This window comes from Salvelinus namaycush, chromosome 20 (genome assembly GCF_016432855.1).
Source record: "Salvelinus namaycush isolate Seneca chromosome 20, SaNama_1.0, whole genome shotgun sequence".
Classification (NCBI taxonomy): Eukaryota; Metazoa; Chordata; class Actinopteri; order Salmoniformes; family Salmonidae; genus Salvelinus; species Salvelinus namaycush.
The window spans coordinates 45,397,974-45,415,957 of record NC_052326.1 but is presented as its reverse complement, the minus strand read 5'-3'; the positions used below and the strand labels follow the sequence as shown (position 1 = coordinate 45,415,957).

Genomic DNA, 17,984 nt, shown 5'->3' with positions numbered 1-17,984 from the left:
CTGGGGTCCAGCAAAATGAAGGCAGTTGTACTTTAAAAAAAAATATTACAATACATTTCACAACAGATTTCACAACACATTAAGTGTGTGCCCTCTGGTCACTAATCTACTACCACATATCTACAAAACAAAATCCATGTGTACAAGTGTGTATAGTGCATATGTTATCATCCGTGTGTATGCATGTGTCTGTGCCTGTGTGTCTCATCACAGTGCCCGCTGTTCCATAAGGTGTATTTTTATCCGTTTTTTAAATCACATTTTACTGCTTGCATCAGTTACTTGATTTGGAATAGAGTTCCATGTAACCATGGCTCTATGTAGTCCTGTGTGCCTCCAATAGTCTGTTCTGGACTTGGGGACTGTGAAGTGACCTCTGGTAGCATATCCAGTCCTTAATTTGAGCCGGATCCTGTTCCACCTCTCCGTTTTGGACTATTTTGTTCTGGAACCTATCCGGTACCTCTCGTGGCATGAAAAATAATTTTCACTTTTTGCAAAGTAACATTTTTATTTAAAGTGATTAAAGTTCATTCGAGTTGACTTTTCATTAATTCTCCTGCCCCCACAAAACAGGTTATGTGAAAAAGTAGATTTTCAGCCCTAGCCTAATATTCTATAAGTTGATTCGTGTCACGTTCCTGACCTGTTTTATGTTATTTTTGTATGTGTTTAGTTGGTCAGGGCGTGAGTTGGGGTGGGCATTCTATGTTTTGTGTTTCTATGTTTAGGTCGTTTGTAATTAGCCTTATATGGTTCTCAATCAGGGACAGGTGTTGTACGTTTTCCTCTGATTGAGAACCATATATAGGTTGGCTGTTCACACTGTTTGTTTGTGGGTGATTGTCTTCCGTGTCTGTGTCTCCGCACCACACGGGACTGTTTCGTTTGTTCGTTTGTTCGTTGTAGTCTGTTCCTGTTCGTGAGTTCTTCGTGTAGTTATGTAAGTTCCATGTTCAGGTCTGTCTACGTTATTTTGTAAATTCTCAAGTTTGTTTAGTTTTCGTCTTGTTTAAATAAAAGTCATGTATCACAACGCTGCGTTTTGGTCAAATCCCTACTCCTCCTCTTCGGACGAAGAGGAGGAGGAAAACCGTTACAATTCGGGTTTGGTCCCGGGATTATGGTTTGCGCAAAATTGTAACCTATGTTTGAGACCAACGCTTGGTCTTGGCTGTGTTAGAAGCACGCAAGTAACTCTTACATAACTACAGTGAGATTAACTTTTTATGATCTCTCTCCCTATCTGCTCTGATAGACATGAGCCTGCAACTCTCATCTCTCTAGCTTTGCACTTAATTTATTTTCTTATAGAATCATAGCTGCGCGTAGGGTTCTGAAGGAACTGCAGCGCCCCTGATAAATTGAAATACATTTGCCAAAATTATAGAATTACTGCTGTCTGTTCAGAAACAAAACCATTCAGAATAGCCTACTACACCATGAGAATGACTATAATTCACCCACAGAGGATCAATAGCTTACTGGTATTCTTTTTTTTTAAAGCCTAGCTGTGGATTGTAGCCCAATAACAAGGAATAGCCTATAGTCGGGAACGCACTACAATGTAGGAGAACAAACAGCATGCAGACAAAGTAGACCTTTTGCAATATTTCAAATCCAATCGAGGGAAAACACAGGTTGGAAAGCAAATGGCTCCTGCTGAAAAGTGAAAACTCTATGCTGTAGGCTATCAAAATATTTGATCAACTTCCAAATATTGTTTCACAAAAGAGAGAGAAAGGCTTTTGGCATCAGCAGTGAGTGAGCTGCGAATCATTGAGTCAGTGAAACTGGAAAGCATTTTTAGGACTCCTAAGAAATAAGTTAGTCCTAAATATTTCTAAAACTAAAAGCATTGGATTTGGGACAAATCATTCACTAAACCCTAAATCTCAACTAAATCTTGTAATGAATAATGTGGAAATTACATTAAATCAAAACATATTGATGCAATAGTAGTTAAGATGGGGAGAGGTCTGTCCGTAATAAAGCATTGCTCTGCTTTCTTGACATTGCTATTGTTACGAGATATCGCCAAGCCAATAGATGGCGCTGCTTTTATGTATATCTGAGCGTGCCCGCCCGTCTAGCATCACTACTCTGGACGGTTCTGACTTAGAATATGTGGACAATTACAAATACCTAGGTGTCTGGCTAGACTGTAAACTCTCCTTCCAGACTCACATTAAGCATCTCCAATCCAAAATTAAATCTAGAATCGGCTTCCTATTTCGCAACAAAGCATCCTTCACTCATGCTGCCAAACATACCCTTGTAAAACTGACTATCCTACCGATCCTTGACTTCGGCAATGTCATTTACAAAATAGCCTCCAACACTCTACTCAGCAAATTGGATGCAGTCTATCACAGTGCCATCCGTTTTGTCATCAAAGCCCCATATACTACCCACCACTGCGACCTGTATGCTCTCGTTGGCTGGCCCTCGCTTCATATTCGTCGCCAAACCCACTGGCTCCAGGTCATCTATAAGTCTTTGCTAGGTAAAGCCCCGCCTTATCTCAGCTCACTGGTCACCATAGCAGCACCCACCCGTAGCACGCGCTCCAGCAGGTATATTTCACTGGTCACCCCCAAAGCCAATTCCTTGTTTGGCCGCCTTTCCTTCCAGTTCTCTGCTGCCAATGACTGGAACGAATTGCATAAATCACTGAAGCTGGAGTCTTATATCTCCCTCACTAACTTTAAGCGTCAGCTGTCAGAACAGCTTACAGATCATTGCACCTGTACATAGCCCATCTGTAAACCGCCCATCCAACTACCTCATCCCCATATTGTTATTATTATTATTTTTTGCTCCTTTGCACCCCATTATCTCTACTTGCACATTCATCTTCTGCACATCTATCACTCCAGTTTTTAATTTCTAAATTGTAATTATTTCACCACTATGGCCTATTTATTGTCTTACCTCCCTAATCTTACCTCATTTGCACACACTGTATATAGACTTTTCTATTGTGTTATTGACTGTACGTTTGTTTATTCCATGTGTAACTCTGTGTTGTTGTTTGTGTCGCACTGCTTTGCTTTATCTTGGCCAGGTCGCAGTTGTAAATGAGAACTTGTTCTCAACTGGCCTACCTGGTTAAATAAAGGTGGAATTTAAAATTAAAAAAAAAAATACTATATAGTACTAGCGAGCCAAGTTAGGCATTACCTACAGTGCACTGAATGGAGCTGTATGCATGCTACAGAGTGATGCTGAAGTAAAGACTTTCTAATCAACATTACCTTGGTCTTGTACAGAACAAACAGCACACAAAACAAAAATATACAATTCGGGGGGCCGCTGAAAATATGTCTGAGGTAAACACAGGTTTAGGAGATTTTATACGTTTTGTTCTATGAGATCATCTTCATCACTCTGGACGGTTCTGACTTAGAATATGTGGACAACTACAAATACCTAGGTGTCTGGCTAGATTGTAAACTCTCCTATTTCACAACAAAGCCTCCTTCACTCACGCTGCCAAACATACCCTCGTAAAACTGACTATCCTACCGATCCTCGACTTCATTTACAAAATAGCCTCCAACACTCTACTCAGCAAACTGGATGCAGTCTATCACAGTGCCATCCGTTTTGTCACCAAAGCCCCATATACCACCCACCACTGCGACCTGTATGCTCTAGTCGGCTGGCCCTCGCTACAAATTCGTCGCCAGACCCAATGGCTCCAGGTCATTTATAAGTCTCTGCTAGGTAAAGCTCTGCCTTATCTCAGCTCACTGGTCACTGTAACAACACCCACACGTAGCCTTTCCTTCCAGTTCTCTGCTGCCAATGACTGGAACGAATTGCAAAAATCGCTGAAGTTGGAGATCTCCCTCACTAACTTTAAGCATCAGCTATCTGTGCAGTTTACCGATCGCTGCAGCTGTACACAGCCCATCTGTAAATAGCCCATCCAACTACCTACCTCATCCCCATATTGTTTTATTTACTTTTTTGCTCTTTTGCACACCAGTATTTCTACTTGCACATCATCATCTGCACATCTATCACTCCAGTGTTAATTTGCTAAATTGTAATTACTTTGCTACTATGGCCTATTTATTGCCTTACCTCCTTACGCCATTTGCACACACTGTATATAGACTTTTTCTATTGTGTTATTGACTGTACGTTTGTTTATTCCATGTGTAACTCGGTGTTGTTGATTGTGTCACTTTGCTTTGTCTTGGCCAGGTCGCAGTTGTAAATGAGAACTTGTTCTCAACTGGCCTACCTGGTTAAATAAAGTTGAAATATATATATTTTTTTAATCAGCTAACTTCACTTTTTGTGTTAACCTCAGAGCTTATTTTCGCCGTTAATTTATCCCATAGGAATGAATGGTTGAACAAACCAGAATGAATGAATGGCTGAACAAACCAGAATGAATGAATGGCTGAACAAACCAGTTTCGTTTCCAGTTTTTAGGTTGAGCATGACCAAAGACAGTACAGTATAAACTCTATGGCATTACAGTAATTTGAGCCATCCTACCCTTGCACCTTGACTTTCTGATTCGTTTAACGCGGCACGTGTATAACTACAACCAGTTAGCACATTTCCGAGTTTCCTAGTTACGACCAAGCCAGCTGGCTGACGATACTACACTTTTTCTGAAAGACGCTAACCAAATTCCCATATCGATCAATGTGATTCAATCCTTTTCCAAAGTGTCTGGTCTACATCTTAACATTAATAAATGTGAACTCATGGCTGTCAAAGATTGTGTGACACCTTCATATTATGGTATTCCAGTAAAAGAAGAACTTACATATTTAGGCATAACCATTACAAAGGATCAGAAGTCTAGAGGCTTACTAAATTTTAACCCTCTTATTAAAAAATGACAGAAGAAGCTAAATCAATGGTTACAGAGGGACTTATCTTTAAAAGGAAGAGTCCTAATAACCAAGGCCGAAGGTATCTCTAGACTAACATATGGCGCTCTATCTTTATATCTTGACGGTAAAATAAGTAAGGAAATAGACCAGATGCTTTTCAACTTTCTTTGGAGAAACCGTACCCATTACATTAGAAAAACTGTTGTAATGAACACTTATGAGAATGGTGGGCTGAATTTTCTGGACTTTACTACCTTAAATAATACTTTTAAGATCAATTGGATAAAACAATTCCTAAGGAGACCCACTTCTATGTGGAATTTTATTTCTCATCATGTTTTCTCTACTTTTTGTGGCCTTAACGTCATGTTGGTTTGCAATTATAATATTGACAAAGTTCCAGTGAAACGTTCTGCTTTTCATCTGCAGGTTTTCTTGTCATGGTCCTTAATTTATAAGCATAATTTTTCTCCACAAAGATATTATATTTGGAATAATCGGGATATATTGTAGAAAAATAGTTATTTGTTTTTAGAATATTGGTTCCGAAATAATATCCTATTGGTGAGCCAACTGGTAAATGCAGAGGGTCTTTTACTTCATTATAAGGAATTCTTATCACTTTACAAGATCCCTGTAACACCTAAAGATTTTGCAATTGTTTTAGATGCCATTCCCTCAGGTGTTGCTTTATTATTCAGGAACGTGCCAAGACCTGACCCTCAGAGCCTACCTTCCGTTGACCCTGTTGACTCATCAGTAGGAAAGATTTGTTTCTCTTTTGGTCCATTTAACAACAGAGCGCTACTAATCTTGTTTCAGCAGGATGTTGTATCTATGCCTTATTGGAATGGATTTATTGATAATATCTATTGGAAAAAAGTTTGGATGTTGCCACACACATACCTACTTGTTAACAAAATTAAGGAAGTTTCCTTTAAAATTATTCATAAATATTATCCTGCCAACCACTATATGAAGAAGTATAAGGAAACATCAACTCAAAATGTTCCTTTTGTAATGACCACCCAGAAACAGTGTAGCATCTTTTTTGGCATTGTATTCATGTAAGAAAACTGTGGCAAGACATCAGTAGATTTTTAACTGAACACATTTAAGATGATCTTACACTATTGTGGAGAGATGTACTGCTTGGATGCTTTACCTACCTACGGTTATTCTTTTGGCCAAATTTCATATTCACAAATATAAATTTACAAACAAAACACCACATTTTCTTACATTACAAAAATAAATTGAACTGTATTTTAAGACAATTAAATACTCTAACAAAAAAGCTGTTAGAATTATAAGTGAATGCCTATGTGAGAATGCTGTTCATCGACTACAGCTCAGCATTCAACACCATAGTACCCTCCAAACTCGTCATCAAGCTCGAGACCCTGGGTCTCGACCCCGTCCTGTGCAACTGGGTACTGGACTTCCTGACGGGCCACCCCCAGGTGGTGAGGGTAGGTAACAACATCTCCACCCCGCTGATCCTCAACACTGGGGCCCCACAAGGGTGCGTTCTGAGCCCTCTCCTGTACTCCCTGTTCACCCACGACTGCGTGGCCATGCACGCCTCCAACTCAATCATAAAGTTTGCGGACGACACTACAGTGGTAGGCTTGATTACCAACAATGACGAGACGGCCTACAGGGAGGAGGTGAGGGCCCTCGGAGTGTGGTGTCAGGAAAATAACCTCACACTCAACGTCAACAAAACAAAGGAGATAATTGTGGACTTCAGGAAACAGCAGAGGGAGCACCCCCCTATCCACATCGACGGGACAGTAGTGGAGAGGGTAGTCAGTTTTAAGTTCCTCGGCGTACACATCACGGACAAACTGAATTGGTCCACCCACACAGACAGCGTTGTGAAGAAGGCGCAACCTCAGGAGGCTGAAGAAATTCGGCTTGTCACCAAAAGCACTCACAAACTTCTACAGATGCACAATCGTCGAGCATCCTGTCGGGCTGTATCACCGCCTGGTACGGCAACTGCTCCGCCCACAACCGTAAGGCTCTCCAGAGGGTAGTGAGGTCTGCACAACGCATCACCGGGGGCAAACTACCTGCCCTCCAGGACACCTACACCACCCGATGTCACAGGAAGGCCATAAAGATCATCAAGGACAACAACCACCCGAGCCACTGCCTATTCACCCCGCTATCATCCAGAAGGCGAGGTCAGTACAGGTGCATCAAAGCAGGGACCGAGAGACTGAAAAACAGCTTCTATCTCAAGGCCATCAGACTGTTAAACAGCCACCACTAACATTTAGAGGCTGCTGCCAACATACTGACTCAACTCCAGCCACTTTAATAATGGGAATTGATGGAAATTGATGTAAAAATATATCACTAGCCACTTTAAACAATGCCACTTAATATAATGTTTACATACCCTACATTACTCATCTCATATGTATATGTATATACTGTACTCTATATCATCTACTGCATCTTGCCATCTTTATGTAATACATGTATCACTAGCCACTTTAAACTATGCCACTTTATGTTTATATACCCTACATTACTCATCTCATATGTATATACTGTACTCTATACCATCTACTGCATCTTGCCTATGCCGTTCTGTACCATCACTCATTCATATATCTTTATGCACATATTCTTTATCCCTTTACACTTGTGTGTATAAGGTAGTAGTTGTGGAATTGTTAGGTTAGATTACTCGTTGGTTATTTCTGCATTGTCAGAACTAGAAGCACAAGCATTTCGCTACACTCGCATTAACATCTGCTAACCATGTGTATGTGACAAATAAAATTTGATTTGATTTGAATGTTGTCCCTTAGGGTCCTTGTGTAACGTGATATTGTACCCCCTAGCCCAATTGTCCTTTGTATATTATTTATACTTCCTGTATTGATTTGTTGTTAATAAAACAATATATAGAAAAAAAATAGTTACGGCCTTAACGTGAACGCGGCATCTATCCCACTCAAAAGGGCTGTATATGTCAGCTGCAACATAACCAGGGCCGGAAGCAATGCCATCATGAACATGCAGCATACACACTTCCAGCGCAGCTAGCTAGGCTAATTGAACTGTCCTAGTTGTATGCGGTATTATGTCCAGCAGAAACCAGTATTCGTCTTCTACATTTACGAACCGTCATGCCTTTATTGGTTCAATGTAGCTAGCTAGCTAACAGATAGCCTAACTATGCTTGCGTTAGCTGGATGGTAACGTTTGCTTGCTAGGAGGAGAAACCCTCAGCTGGCTATTAAAATTGTGAAAATAGAATCGAGGACGAATTAATTCATAAGAATGGTGTTATTTTCTAGCTGTACGTAGATAACTAGCATAAAACTACGAGGGGAAAGCTTGCTACTGTTGCTGCTCTATTCAGTAGCTGGTCAGCTAGATAATTAGTTTGCTAGCTATCCATGTCTTTTTCTTTTGCCCTCATTTAGGCTTGCATGTTTTTGCAACTCCACGTTGTAAATGGTTGCTGTCATAGTTGCAACTATAAACTTGAATTGCGTTACTAAAACACGAGTAGCTAGCAACTTGTTTTACGGGGTAGAATCGTTACGACTGCATAACAACACTACTTGAAGAGGTTTAAGCCGAGAGCGGTCCTATGGTGTAATGGTTAGCACTCTGGACTTTGAATCCAGCGATCCGAGTTCAAATCTCGGTAGGACCTCGTCCTTTTGATTTAAAATATCCTTAGTCACACAATTTATAAATTGCCCATCTTATTAACATTACAATTAATTGTGGTTATATCTCAGATCTAAATCATGGATGAATGTGAATTTATTGTCTCATATCCATTCTCTGATATCCCCATAAATAGTCTACCACCACAGGCCTATTTTGATGGATCTAATAAAATCCCAAGGAAATATACACATTTTCAGAGGGAATTGCAATAAAGGCAGACATAATTAATTTTCAACCCTTTTATTTACTACATTTTCAGTTAAAAAAAAGATACATGTTTTTATTACACCATTTGTTAGGCCTATAAACTTTTTCAGACACTTAAAATATATTATTTCTGTCATATAAACTCCATATGAAAAATACAAAAAAAATGTTTTCCCATATAAAACACTTGATAACAGCAAAAAGAGTATAAAATAACCAAGTCTCAATAATACAGTATACCTATACAAAACAAAATATGAGTGCTTGGTTATTGTCTTTGGCTTCAGTGAAAGTTATTTGCATACCTAGGCAATTAGACAATACGAATTTGTACCCCTTTAGTGTTGATGGAAGGCTTTTTCTAATGTGATATTATAGTTGTCCTCAGATACCAGTAAGCTACTTCTTTCTCCAAGATAACACAGTAAAAATAAGATCATCATACAACTATTCAGTTATGGTTCTTCTTTTCTTGCTGTATCCCATTCTGTGAAGCATGTTGAGCTGGGACTATTTTTAAGCTCCATTTGACTGCATGGTTCATTAGCAGGTTGATTTCATTTGCATATGAAATATAGTTTGATATCATATCAAAAACAAGTTTATCGGGGGAAGGATTATTTCCTGATTCTCAATGCGAGACCAATATCACTTACATTGTGAGCTTACACACACACACAAAGTGTATAAAACATTAAGAACACCTTCCTAATATAAAGTTGCACCCCCCCCTTTTCCCTCAGAACAGCTTCAACTCGTCAGGTCATGGATTCTACAAGGTATCGAAAGCGTTCCACAGGGATGCTGGACCATGTAGACTCCAATGCTTCTCACAGTTGTGTCAAGTTGGCTTGATGTCCTTTGGGTGGTGGACCATTCTTGATACACACGGGAAACTGTTGAGCATGAAAAAACCCAGCAGCGTTGCAGTTCTTGACACAAACCGGTGCGCCTGGCACCTACTACCATTCCCTGTTCAAAGGCACTTACATTTTTTGTCTTGCCCATTCACCCTCTGAATGGCACACACACAATCCATGTCTCAATTGTCTCCATGCTTAAAAATCATTCTTTAACCTGTCTCCTCCACTTCATCTACACTGATTGAAGTGGATTTAACAACTGACATCAATGAGGGGTTGTAGCGTTCACCTGGATTCACCTGGTCAATCTATGTCATGGAAAGAGCAGGTGTTCTTAATGTTTTGTCCACTCAGTGTATTTACTGTATAACCCCCTTCCGGACTGTTTTCTCTTCAAAGAGGTTGACTATACAGACATTGGGTAACATAATACTGACCAACAAAACAAGTGATTTTCCATATCTGCATGTGTGCAAACTGGGTAGTCATTGACATCGTACAGGCTTTGACAAGGCTTGCCTATTTAAAATTACAAATACTTCATAGTCATGAATAACATGATTAAATGAAAGGTGATGGCAAACAGTAACTGAATGGACGTTACAAAATAATTCAATGCAAAATCTCCCCAGGCAGAGGTGGTGTTAATCCACTCAATTGTAGAGGAAAAGCTTAAAGCTATCACCTCAAAAGTTATTCTGTACCTTTGTAATATACCGTCCTGATGGACATGATTGTGCCCAATCCGGTTCCTCACCAGTTGACAGCTGTCTTCAAACATGCAAAAACACACACACAGACAGACCAATTTGCAGACACACATACCCAAACCACCAATTTCCTCCCACACACCGATTTACACCCAGTTATGCCCTTTCTCTGTGGCCCCTGGGAGTACTAACTCATCTGCGTTGCTGCTGCTGGGGCCCCAGCATGACCTTGTTGATGAAGTTGACGATGGCCACAGCCGGCTGCTCTGGGTCCATCTCGGCAAACAGGTGACACACATTCTCCGATGTGCTGCCAGTCCGCCTGGCCACGAAACCAAACACCCTGCAGGAGTGAGGGATGAAGAGAGAGAGAGAGCGATGAGAGGCGGTGAAAGCGAATAGGATGTGTTTTTTTATCTATGATGGTAGAAAACAGTTTTTTCAATGCACTCTTCTCATGAGAAGCACAGATATTACAAGAAACTCTGGAGCATCACATTACTTATATTCATTGTAGTTCTCTTCAGGTTCATTCAATGTAGGGATCTATTTGATAAGAGTCATCATTTTATAAAATGAGAACACTATGATAAATTGCCATGAAGCACACACAATTATATCCACACACAGTCAGAAGCAGAGAAACAAGCACTTACTTGCTTGACTTGTTATCAGAATTAGTCCACCTGAAGCAGACAGACAGACAGAGACAGACAGACAGACAGGGACATAAAGACAACATGTCTTAGATGCATTGAGAAAGAAGAGCAGTCATACTGTCATGGTTGTTGTTCTTAACCAAAAAAGGCATACTATACGATAGTTGCACAATACACAAAAAGGTTTATACCATACCAGTATGAACAGTAGAAACACCCATAGAAGGCCCTTCTAGATGTAGCAGAATTCAGCCATAATGATGCAATCCAGGGTTAATTTGCAGTAGGCTATAGCAACATTTAGCCACAACAGAGTTGGGATCTATTAGATTTGAAATACATTTTAAGTTAAAGGTGCAATCAGCAGTTGCTACATCCATTTTGGACTTATAAATTCATGATATGTCCCAATGACTCTTGAAGAAAATAACTTAGAAATGCATCATGAGATTAGTTCAACTGTCGTATCCCATCAGAGCCCAAAATATAAGCTTGTTTTACTCCCATGTTTGTAAACCAAGTAAATGTAAACCAACAGACATGGTTAGAACTATCATTTTGATATTATGGATGGTCAGTCCTTTCATCCATAGCTCTGGCTACGAATTTGAGAGTGATTACATTCCTCCAGCCCCATCCCTCAGCTTTTTACTGAATACGCTTTGTTATTGTTACTACTGCTGATTGCTGTTTTAACATTAAACAATTTAGAGATGAATTGACCCAACCCTGAACCACAACGAAGTAGTGGGCAGCCATGTCAAAATACAAGGTCAACGTCTCTACACAGCACGTATAAATCATTGCTCACGACACGTCACATTTCAACTTTCATTCGGTGGTATTCACATGTGCACAAGGTCTATGTCGCAGTGATTGCATATAGGCCTAAAGCCAGAGCATCAGACCCCATTGTTCCAGGCGTTGCCTGACGTTGGGCCCACCTCTTGTCCTGAGGATCCACGCTGCTGAAGGTCACACTGTTGATGGGGTAGTGTCTCCTGAAGAAGAGTCTGCATAGTGGTTGTATTCATTAGGCACCAAACGGAAGAAAACAGAATCAAACAAGGAGGGCGTGGCATACGAGGGACTGCCTACACTTACACCATGGTCCAATAAGAAATGCTAATTTTAGTGTTCTGTTGCAAAATGTTTTAAAACACACCTCCTTTGACTGTCGGTCAGCGTGATGCCCTGAGTGGACACTTTGAAGTGGACCAAGGTGGCCATGGGCTGAGGGCTCTGGGTCAGAGTGCACCTGATCGCCTTGGAGACAGCCTGAGGCCCCGTTAGTGACTCTGTCTCCACAGAGTTTAGGTAGAGCATGTTACAGGCTGGATGGAGGGAGGGAGACAGAGAGAGGGAGGATGGGAGAGGATGGTGGGAAGGAGGGAGAGAGAGAGAGAGACTGAGAGATTAGGAATGATGGATGAACAGTATTTCGAGATGTGGATGGGTCAGGCAAGGCCCCACCGAACTTGAGATAAGCTTGCCGAGCTCAATGCATTGATAGAATGTGAGAGTTCGTTGATGTAAATGGGGTATATTTTACTAAGTCATGCTAGCATTCCACTCTGTTTACCCATCTCTTTACAGGGACCTTGAGCGGCCACTACTGGCCAAAGCCTGCATTGCAGCTGTATTTGACCCTTGAACTTTCTCTCACCTGCGCCCTGTTTGAGGAGGTCAGCTGCCGTACTGGTGTTGCTGGCACTCTGCAGCTCTCCGACCAGATCTGGAACACCACAATATCGTTAGGACATTTCCCCATGACACCACTAAACCATGCTAACTCTCTGTGTACGTACCTGCACAACACGCATCCATACTTATACATTACACACTCCCAATACACATTTCTCATATACACGTGCACACCATACACTCTTTTTAATGTAAATATACATTGAGTGTACAAAACATTAAGAACACCTTCCTAATATTGAGTTGCATAATGTTTTGTACACTCAGCATCTATTGTATATTGTGTCGTGCACACACACATAGCCCATGCCATATTGATACAGGTATAGTATACATATAGTATCGGCCCCCATACTGTTTGATACAAAGTGATTCTGTTGAAACACAGGGATTTACCTTTCTCAGGGATGCATAGGGCGCATGGCAGGGAGATAGGGGTGAGTGAGCGCTGGTACACCAAGGCAGATAAACTTCCTAAAACACATACGCATATCAGATCAACACAGGTGAAGGAGCGGAGACAAGGAAGGAAAGTCACTTTCTAACCATCTTCCCACTACTGAGCCGGGCAGAGCTGTACTGCGCTGACCTGGTTACGCATACACAATAGTTACTGGAAATGTACTGTGAAGGATAATGTGAAATGAAATATCTGAGCCGTGTGCAAAATGGTATTAAAGCAATGATAGACTTAATTGTGAGGCCAACAGTGACATCTGCAGGACAGAAATAGGACTCACCGAAATAGGACTCATTCTGACAGCCCTTTATCTTGACCCCCCGAGAGCCTGTCTCAATGAGGAAGTGTCTGACCAGATGCTCCTGATCAACCACTGAGACAGAGAGAAAAAGGAGGGAGGAAGACAGAGAGGAGCGAGGGATAGGGAGAGACAGGGCGAGAGAGACACAGGGAGAGAGACAGGGGATAGGGGGAGGAATAGTGAGGGAGGGGGGGAGAGAGAGAGAGAGAGAGAGAGAGAGAGAGAGAGAGAGAGAGAGAGAGAGAGAGAGAGAGAGAGAGAGAGAGAGGGTGAGAAAGATATATATACATACACTACCGGTAAAAAGTTTTAGAACACCTACTCATTCAAGGATTTGTCTTTATTTTGACTATTTTCTACATTGCAGAATAATAGTGAAGTCATCAAAACCATGAAATAACACATGTTGAATCATGTAGTAAGCAAAATGTGTTAAACAAATCAAAATATATTTAATATTTGAGATTCTTCAAATAGCCACCCTTTGCCTTGATGACAGCTTTGCACACTCTTGCCATTCTCTCCACCAGCTTCATGAGGTAGTCACCTGGAATGCATTTCAATTAACAGGTGTGCCTTCTTAAAAGGTAATTTGTGGAATTTCTTTCCTTCTTAATGCGTTTGAGCCAATCATTTGTGTTGTGACAAGGTAGGGGGATATACAGAAGATAGCCCTAAAATACCGTATTATGGCAAGAGCAGCTCAAATAAGCAAAGACAAACGACAGTCCATCATTACTTTAAGACATGAAGGTCAGTCAATGCGTAAATTTCAAGAACTTTGAGAGTTTCTTCAAGTGCATGTAACGGATGTGAAATGGCTATCTAGTTAGCGGTGGTGCGCGCTAATAGCCTTTCAATCGGTGACGTCACTTGCTCTGAGACCTTGAAGTAGTGGTTCCCCTTGCTCTGCAAGGGCCGCGGCTTTTGTGGAGTGATGGGTAACGATGCTGTTGTTGATGTGTGCAGAGGGTCCCTGGTTCGCGCCCGGGGCGAGGGGACAGACTAAAGTTATACTGTTACATGCAGTCGCAAAAACCATCAAGCGCTATGATGAAACTGGCTCTCATGAGGACCGCCGCAGGAATGGGAGACCCAGACTGAGGTCCAAACACTTAAAAAACACACCTTATCCCCTCAAAGGGTGAGGGAGGAAGGAATTATTTTTAAATGGACCACCCTTGGCCGGAAATTCGTCACTCGCTCATCCCGCCATGATTGTGTTTTCAGCCACCGGTAGATTGTGGGAGCTTAATATGCGTTAGTCAATTATGAGTGCATGTCTACTTATATTAAATATAGAATTATTAATATACTGTATGATAGCTAGCAAATTAATTATCTAACTAACATTAGGATGCCTAGCTGGAACTTCTGAAGATGGAAAATGTTTTAGTTCTACAATTTCCAAAGATAACCATTCGTTTTTACTTACATTGTATGTTGACTTCTCCATTAATGTTGTTTTAAAGTTTTCGTTGACTTTTTATAGCCGATGTACAATCGTCGCAAATTGAATTATGGGGAGTTTTAGGCCCCGAAGTGAACATAATTGTACACTCGCAAAGCCGACTAAAAACGAGGGCTGAGGGGCTTACGTTGCAAACTTCCCTTGCTTGGCTAATCATTTGGACCGACCTCCAAGATAGCGACGGGGATTCCCCCAAGGGCATAAGGTGAGGGTAAGTGGACGATGGTGTGTCTTTTAAGTGTTTGGACCGCAGCCCCATAGTTACCTCTGCTGCAGAGGATAAGTTCATTAGCGTTACGAGCCTCAGAAATTGCAGCCCAAATGAATGCTTCACAGAGCTCAAATAACAGACAGATCTCAACATCAACTGTTCAGAGGAGACTGTGTGAATCAGGCCTTCATGGTCAAAGTGCTGCAAAGAAACCACTACTAAAGGACACCAATAAGAAGAGACTTGCTTGGGCCAAGAAACACGAGAAATGGACATTAGACCGGTGGAAATTGGAGTCCAAATGTGAGATTTTTGGTTACAACCGGCGTGTCTTTCAAAGACGCGGTGTGGGTGGACGGACGATCTCTGCATGTATATTTCCCACCATAAAGCATGGAGGAGGAGGTGTTATGGTGTGGGGGTGCTTTGCTGGTGACACTGTCTGTGATTTAGAATTTAGAATTTAGAATTCAAGGCACACTTAACCAGCATGGCTACCACAGCATTCTGTAGCGATACACCATCCCATCTGGTTTGGGATTAGTGGGACAATCATTTATTTTTCAACAGGACAATGACCCAACACACCTCCAGGCTTTGTAAGGTCTACTTTACCAAGGAGAGTGATGGAGTGCTGCATCAGATGATCTGGCCTCCACAATCCCCCGACCTCAAACAAATTGAGAAGGTTTGGGATGAGTCGGACTGCAGAGTGAAAGAAAAGCAGCCAACAAGTGCTCAGCATATGTGGGAACTCCTTCAAGACTGTTGGAAAAGCATTCCAGATGAAGCTGGTTGAGAGAATGCCAAGAGTGTGCAAAGCTGTCATCAAGGCAAAGGGTGGCTATTTGAAGAATCTCAAATATTAAATATATTTTGATTTGTTTAACACTTTTTTTTTTTTTTTTTTTTACATGATTCCATATGTGTTATTTCATTTGATATGTGTTATTTCATTGATATATTCACTGTTATTCTACAATGTAGAAAATAGCAAAAATAAAGAAAAACCCTTGAATGAGTAGGTATTCTAAAACTTTTGACCGGTAGTCTGTGTGTGTGTGTGTGTGTGTGTGTGTGTATATATATCTATATATATATATATATATATATATATACACAGTTGAAGTCGGAGGTTTACATACACTTAGGTTGGAGTCATTAAAACTTGTTTTTCAACCACTTCACAAATTTCTTGTTAACAAACTATAGTTTTGGCAAGTCGGTTAGGACATCTACTTAGCGCATGATACAAGTAATTTGTCCAACTATTGTTTACAGACAGATTATTTTACTTATAACTCACTGTATCACAATTACATTGGGTCAGAAGTTAACATACATACAAGTTAACTGTGCCTATAAACAGCTATAAACAGCTTGGAAAATTCCAGAAAATGATGTCATGGCTTTAGAAGCTTCTCAAAGGCTAATTGACATCATTTGAGTCAATTGGAGGTGTACCTGTGGGTGTATTTCAAGGCCTACCTTCAAACTCAGTGCCTCTTTGCTTGACATCATGGGAAAATCAAAAGAAATCAGCCAAGACCTCAGAAAAAAAATTGTAGACCTCCACAAGTCTGGTTCATCCTTGGGAGCAATTTCCAAACGCCTGAAGGTACCACGTTCATCTGTACAAACAATAGTACGCAAGTATAAACACCATGGGACCACGCAGCCGTCATACCGCTCAGGAAGGAGACGCGTTCTGTCTCCTAGAGTTGAACGTACTTCGGTGCGAAAAGTGCAAATCAATCGCAGAACAACAGCAAAGGACCTTGTGGAGATGCTGGAGGAAACAGGTACGAAAGTATCTATATCCACAGTAAAACGAGTCCTATATCGACATAACCTGAAAGGACGCTCAGCAAGGAAGAAGCCACTGCTCCAAAACTGCCATAAAAAAGCCAGACTACGGTTGGCAACTGCACATGGGGACAAAGATCGTACCTTTGGGAGAAATGTCCTCTGGTCTGTTGAAACAAAAATATAACTGTTTGACCATAATGACCATCGTTATGTTTGGAGGAAAAAGGGAGAGGCTTGCAAGCCGAAGAACACCATCCCAACCATGAAGCACGGGAGTGGCAGCATCATGTTGTGGGGGTGCTTTGCTGCAGGAGGGACTGGTGCACTTCACAAAATAGATGGCATCATGAGGCAGGAAAATTATGTGGATATATTGAAGCAACATCTCAAGACATCAGTCAAGAAGTTAAAGCTTGGTCGCAAATGGGTCTTCCAAATGGACAATGACCCCAAGCATACTTCCAAAGTTGTGGTAAAATGGCTTAAGGACAACAAAGTCAAGGTATTGGAGTGGCCATCACAAAGCCCTGACCTCAATCCTATAGAAAATTTGTGGGCAGAACTGAAAAAGTGTGTGCAAGCAAAGAGGCCCACAAACCTGACTCAGTTACACCAGCTCTGTCAGGTGGAATTCACCCAATTTATTGTGGGAAGGTTGTGGAAGGCTACCCGAAACGTTTGACCCAAGTTAAACAATTTAAAGGCAATGCTACCAAATACTGTGTATGTAAACTTCTGACCCACTGGGAATGTGATGAAAGAAATATAAGCTGAAATAAATCATTCTCTCTACTATTATTCTGACATTTCACATTCTTAAAATAAAGTGTTGATCCTAACTGACCTAAAACAGGGAATTTTTACTAGGATTAAATGTCAGGAATTGTGAAAAACTGAGTTTAAATGTATTTGGCTAAGGTGTATGTAAACTTCCGACTTCAATTGTGTGTATATATATGATATTACTTCTAACAAAATAGAATGGATTTTTTTCAATGCTTTGTCAAATAAATAATTAATTC

At 41.0% G+C, this 17,984-nt stretch overlaps 1 protein-coding gene and 1 non-coding gene across 2 annotated transcripts in view; one reads left to right on the top strand and one right to left on the bottom strand.

Moving 5' to 3' along the window:
• The first annotated feature begins 8,475 nt into the window (after nt 1-8,475).
• Nucleotides 8,476-8,547, top strand: trnaq-uug. The gene has a single exon. It is a non-coding gene; the product is annotated as a tRNA-Gln (tRNA).
• A 1,355-nt stretch (nt 8,548-9,902) lies between these two features.
• The window catches only part of LOC120065406 (tensin-2-like), a 34,144-nt gene continuing 26,062 nt past the window's right edge, over nt 9,903-17,984 (bottom strand). Inside the window, exons 17-23 of the mRNA XM_039016395.1 lie at nt 13,451-13,543; nt 13,107-13,184; nt 12,673-12,741; nt 12,172-12,340; nt 11,951-12,019; nt 11,004-11,033; nt 9,903-10,690 (exon numbers count right to left, since the gene is read on the bottom strand). Coding sequence (XP_038872323.1) covers nt 10,540-10,690; nt 11,004-11,033; nt 11,951-12,019; nt 12,172-12,340; nt 12,673-12,741; nt 13,107-13,184; nt 13,451-13,543 — 659 coding nt within the window. The 3' untranslated portion in view covers nt 9,903-10,539. The remainder of the gene's footprint in view (nt 10,691-11,003; nt 11,034-11,950; nt 12,020-12,171; nt 12,341-12,672; nt 12,742-13,106; nt 13,185-13,450; nt 13,544-17,984) is intronic.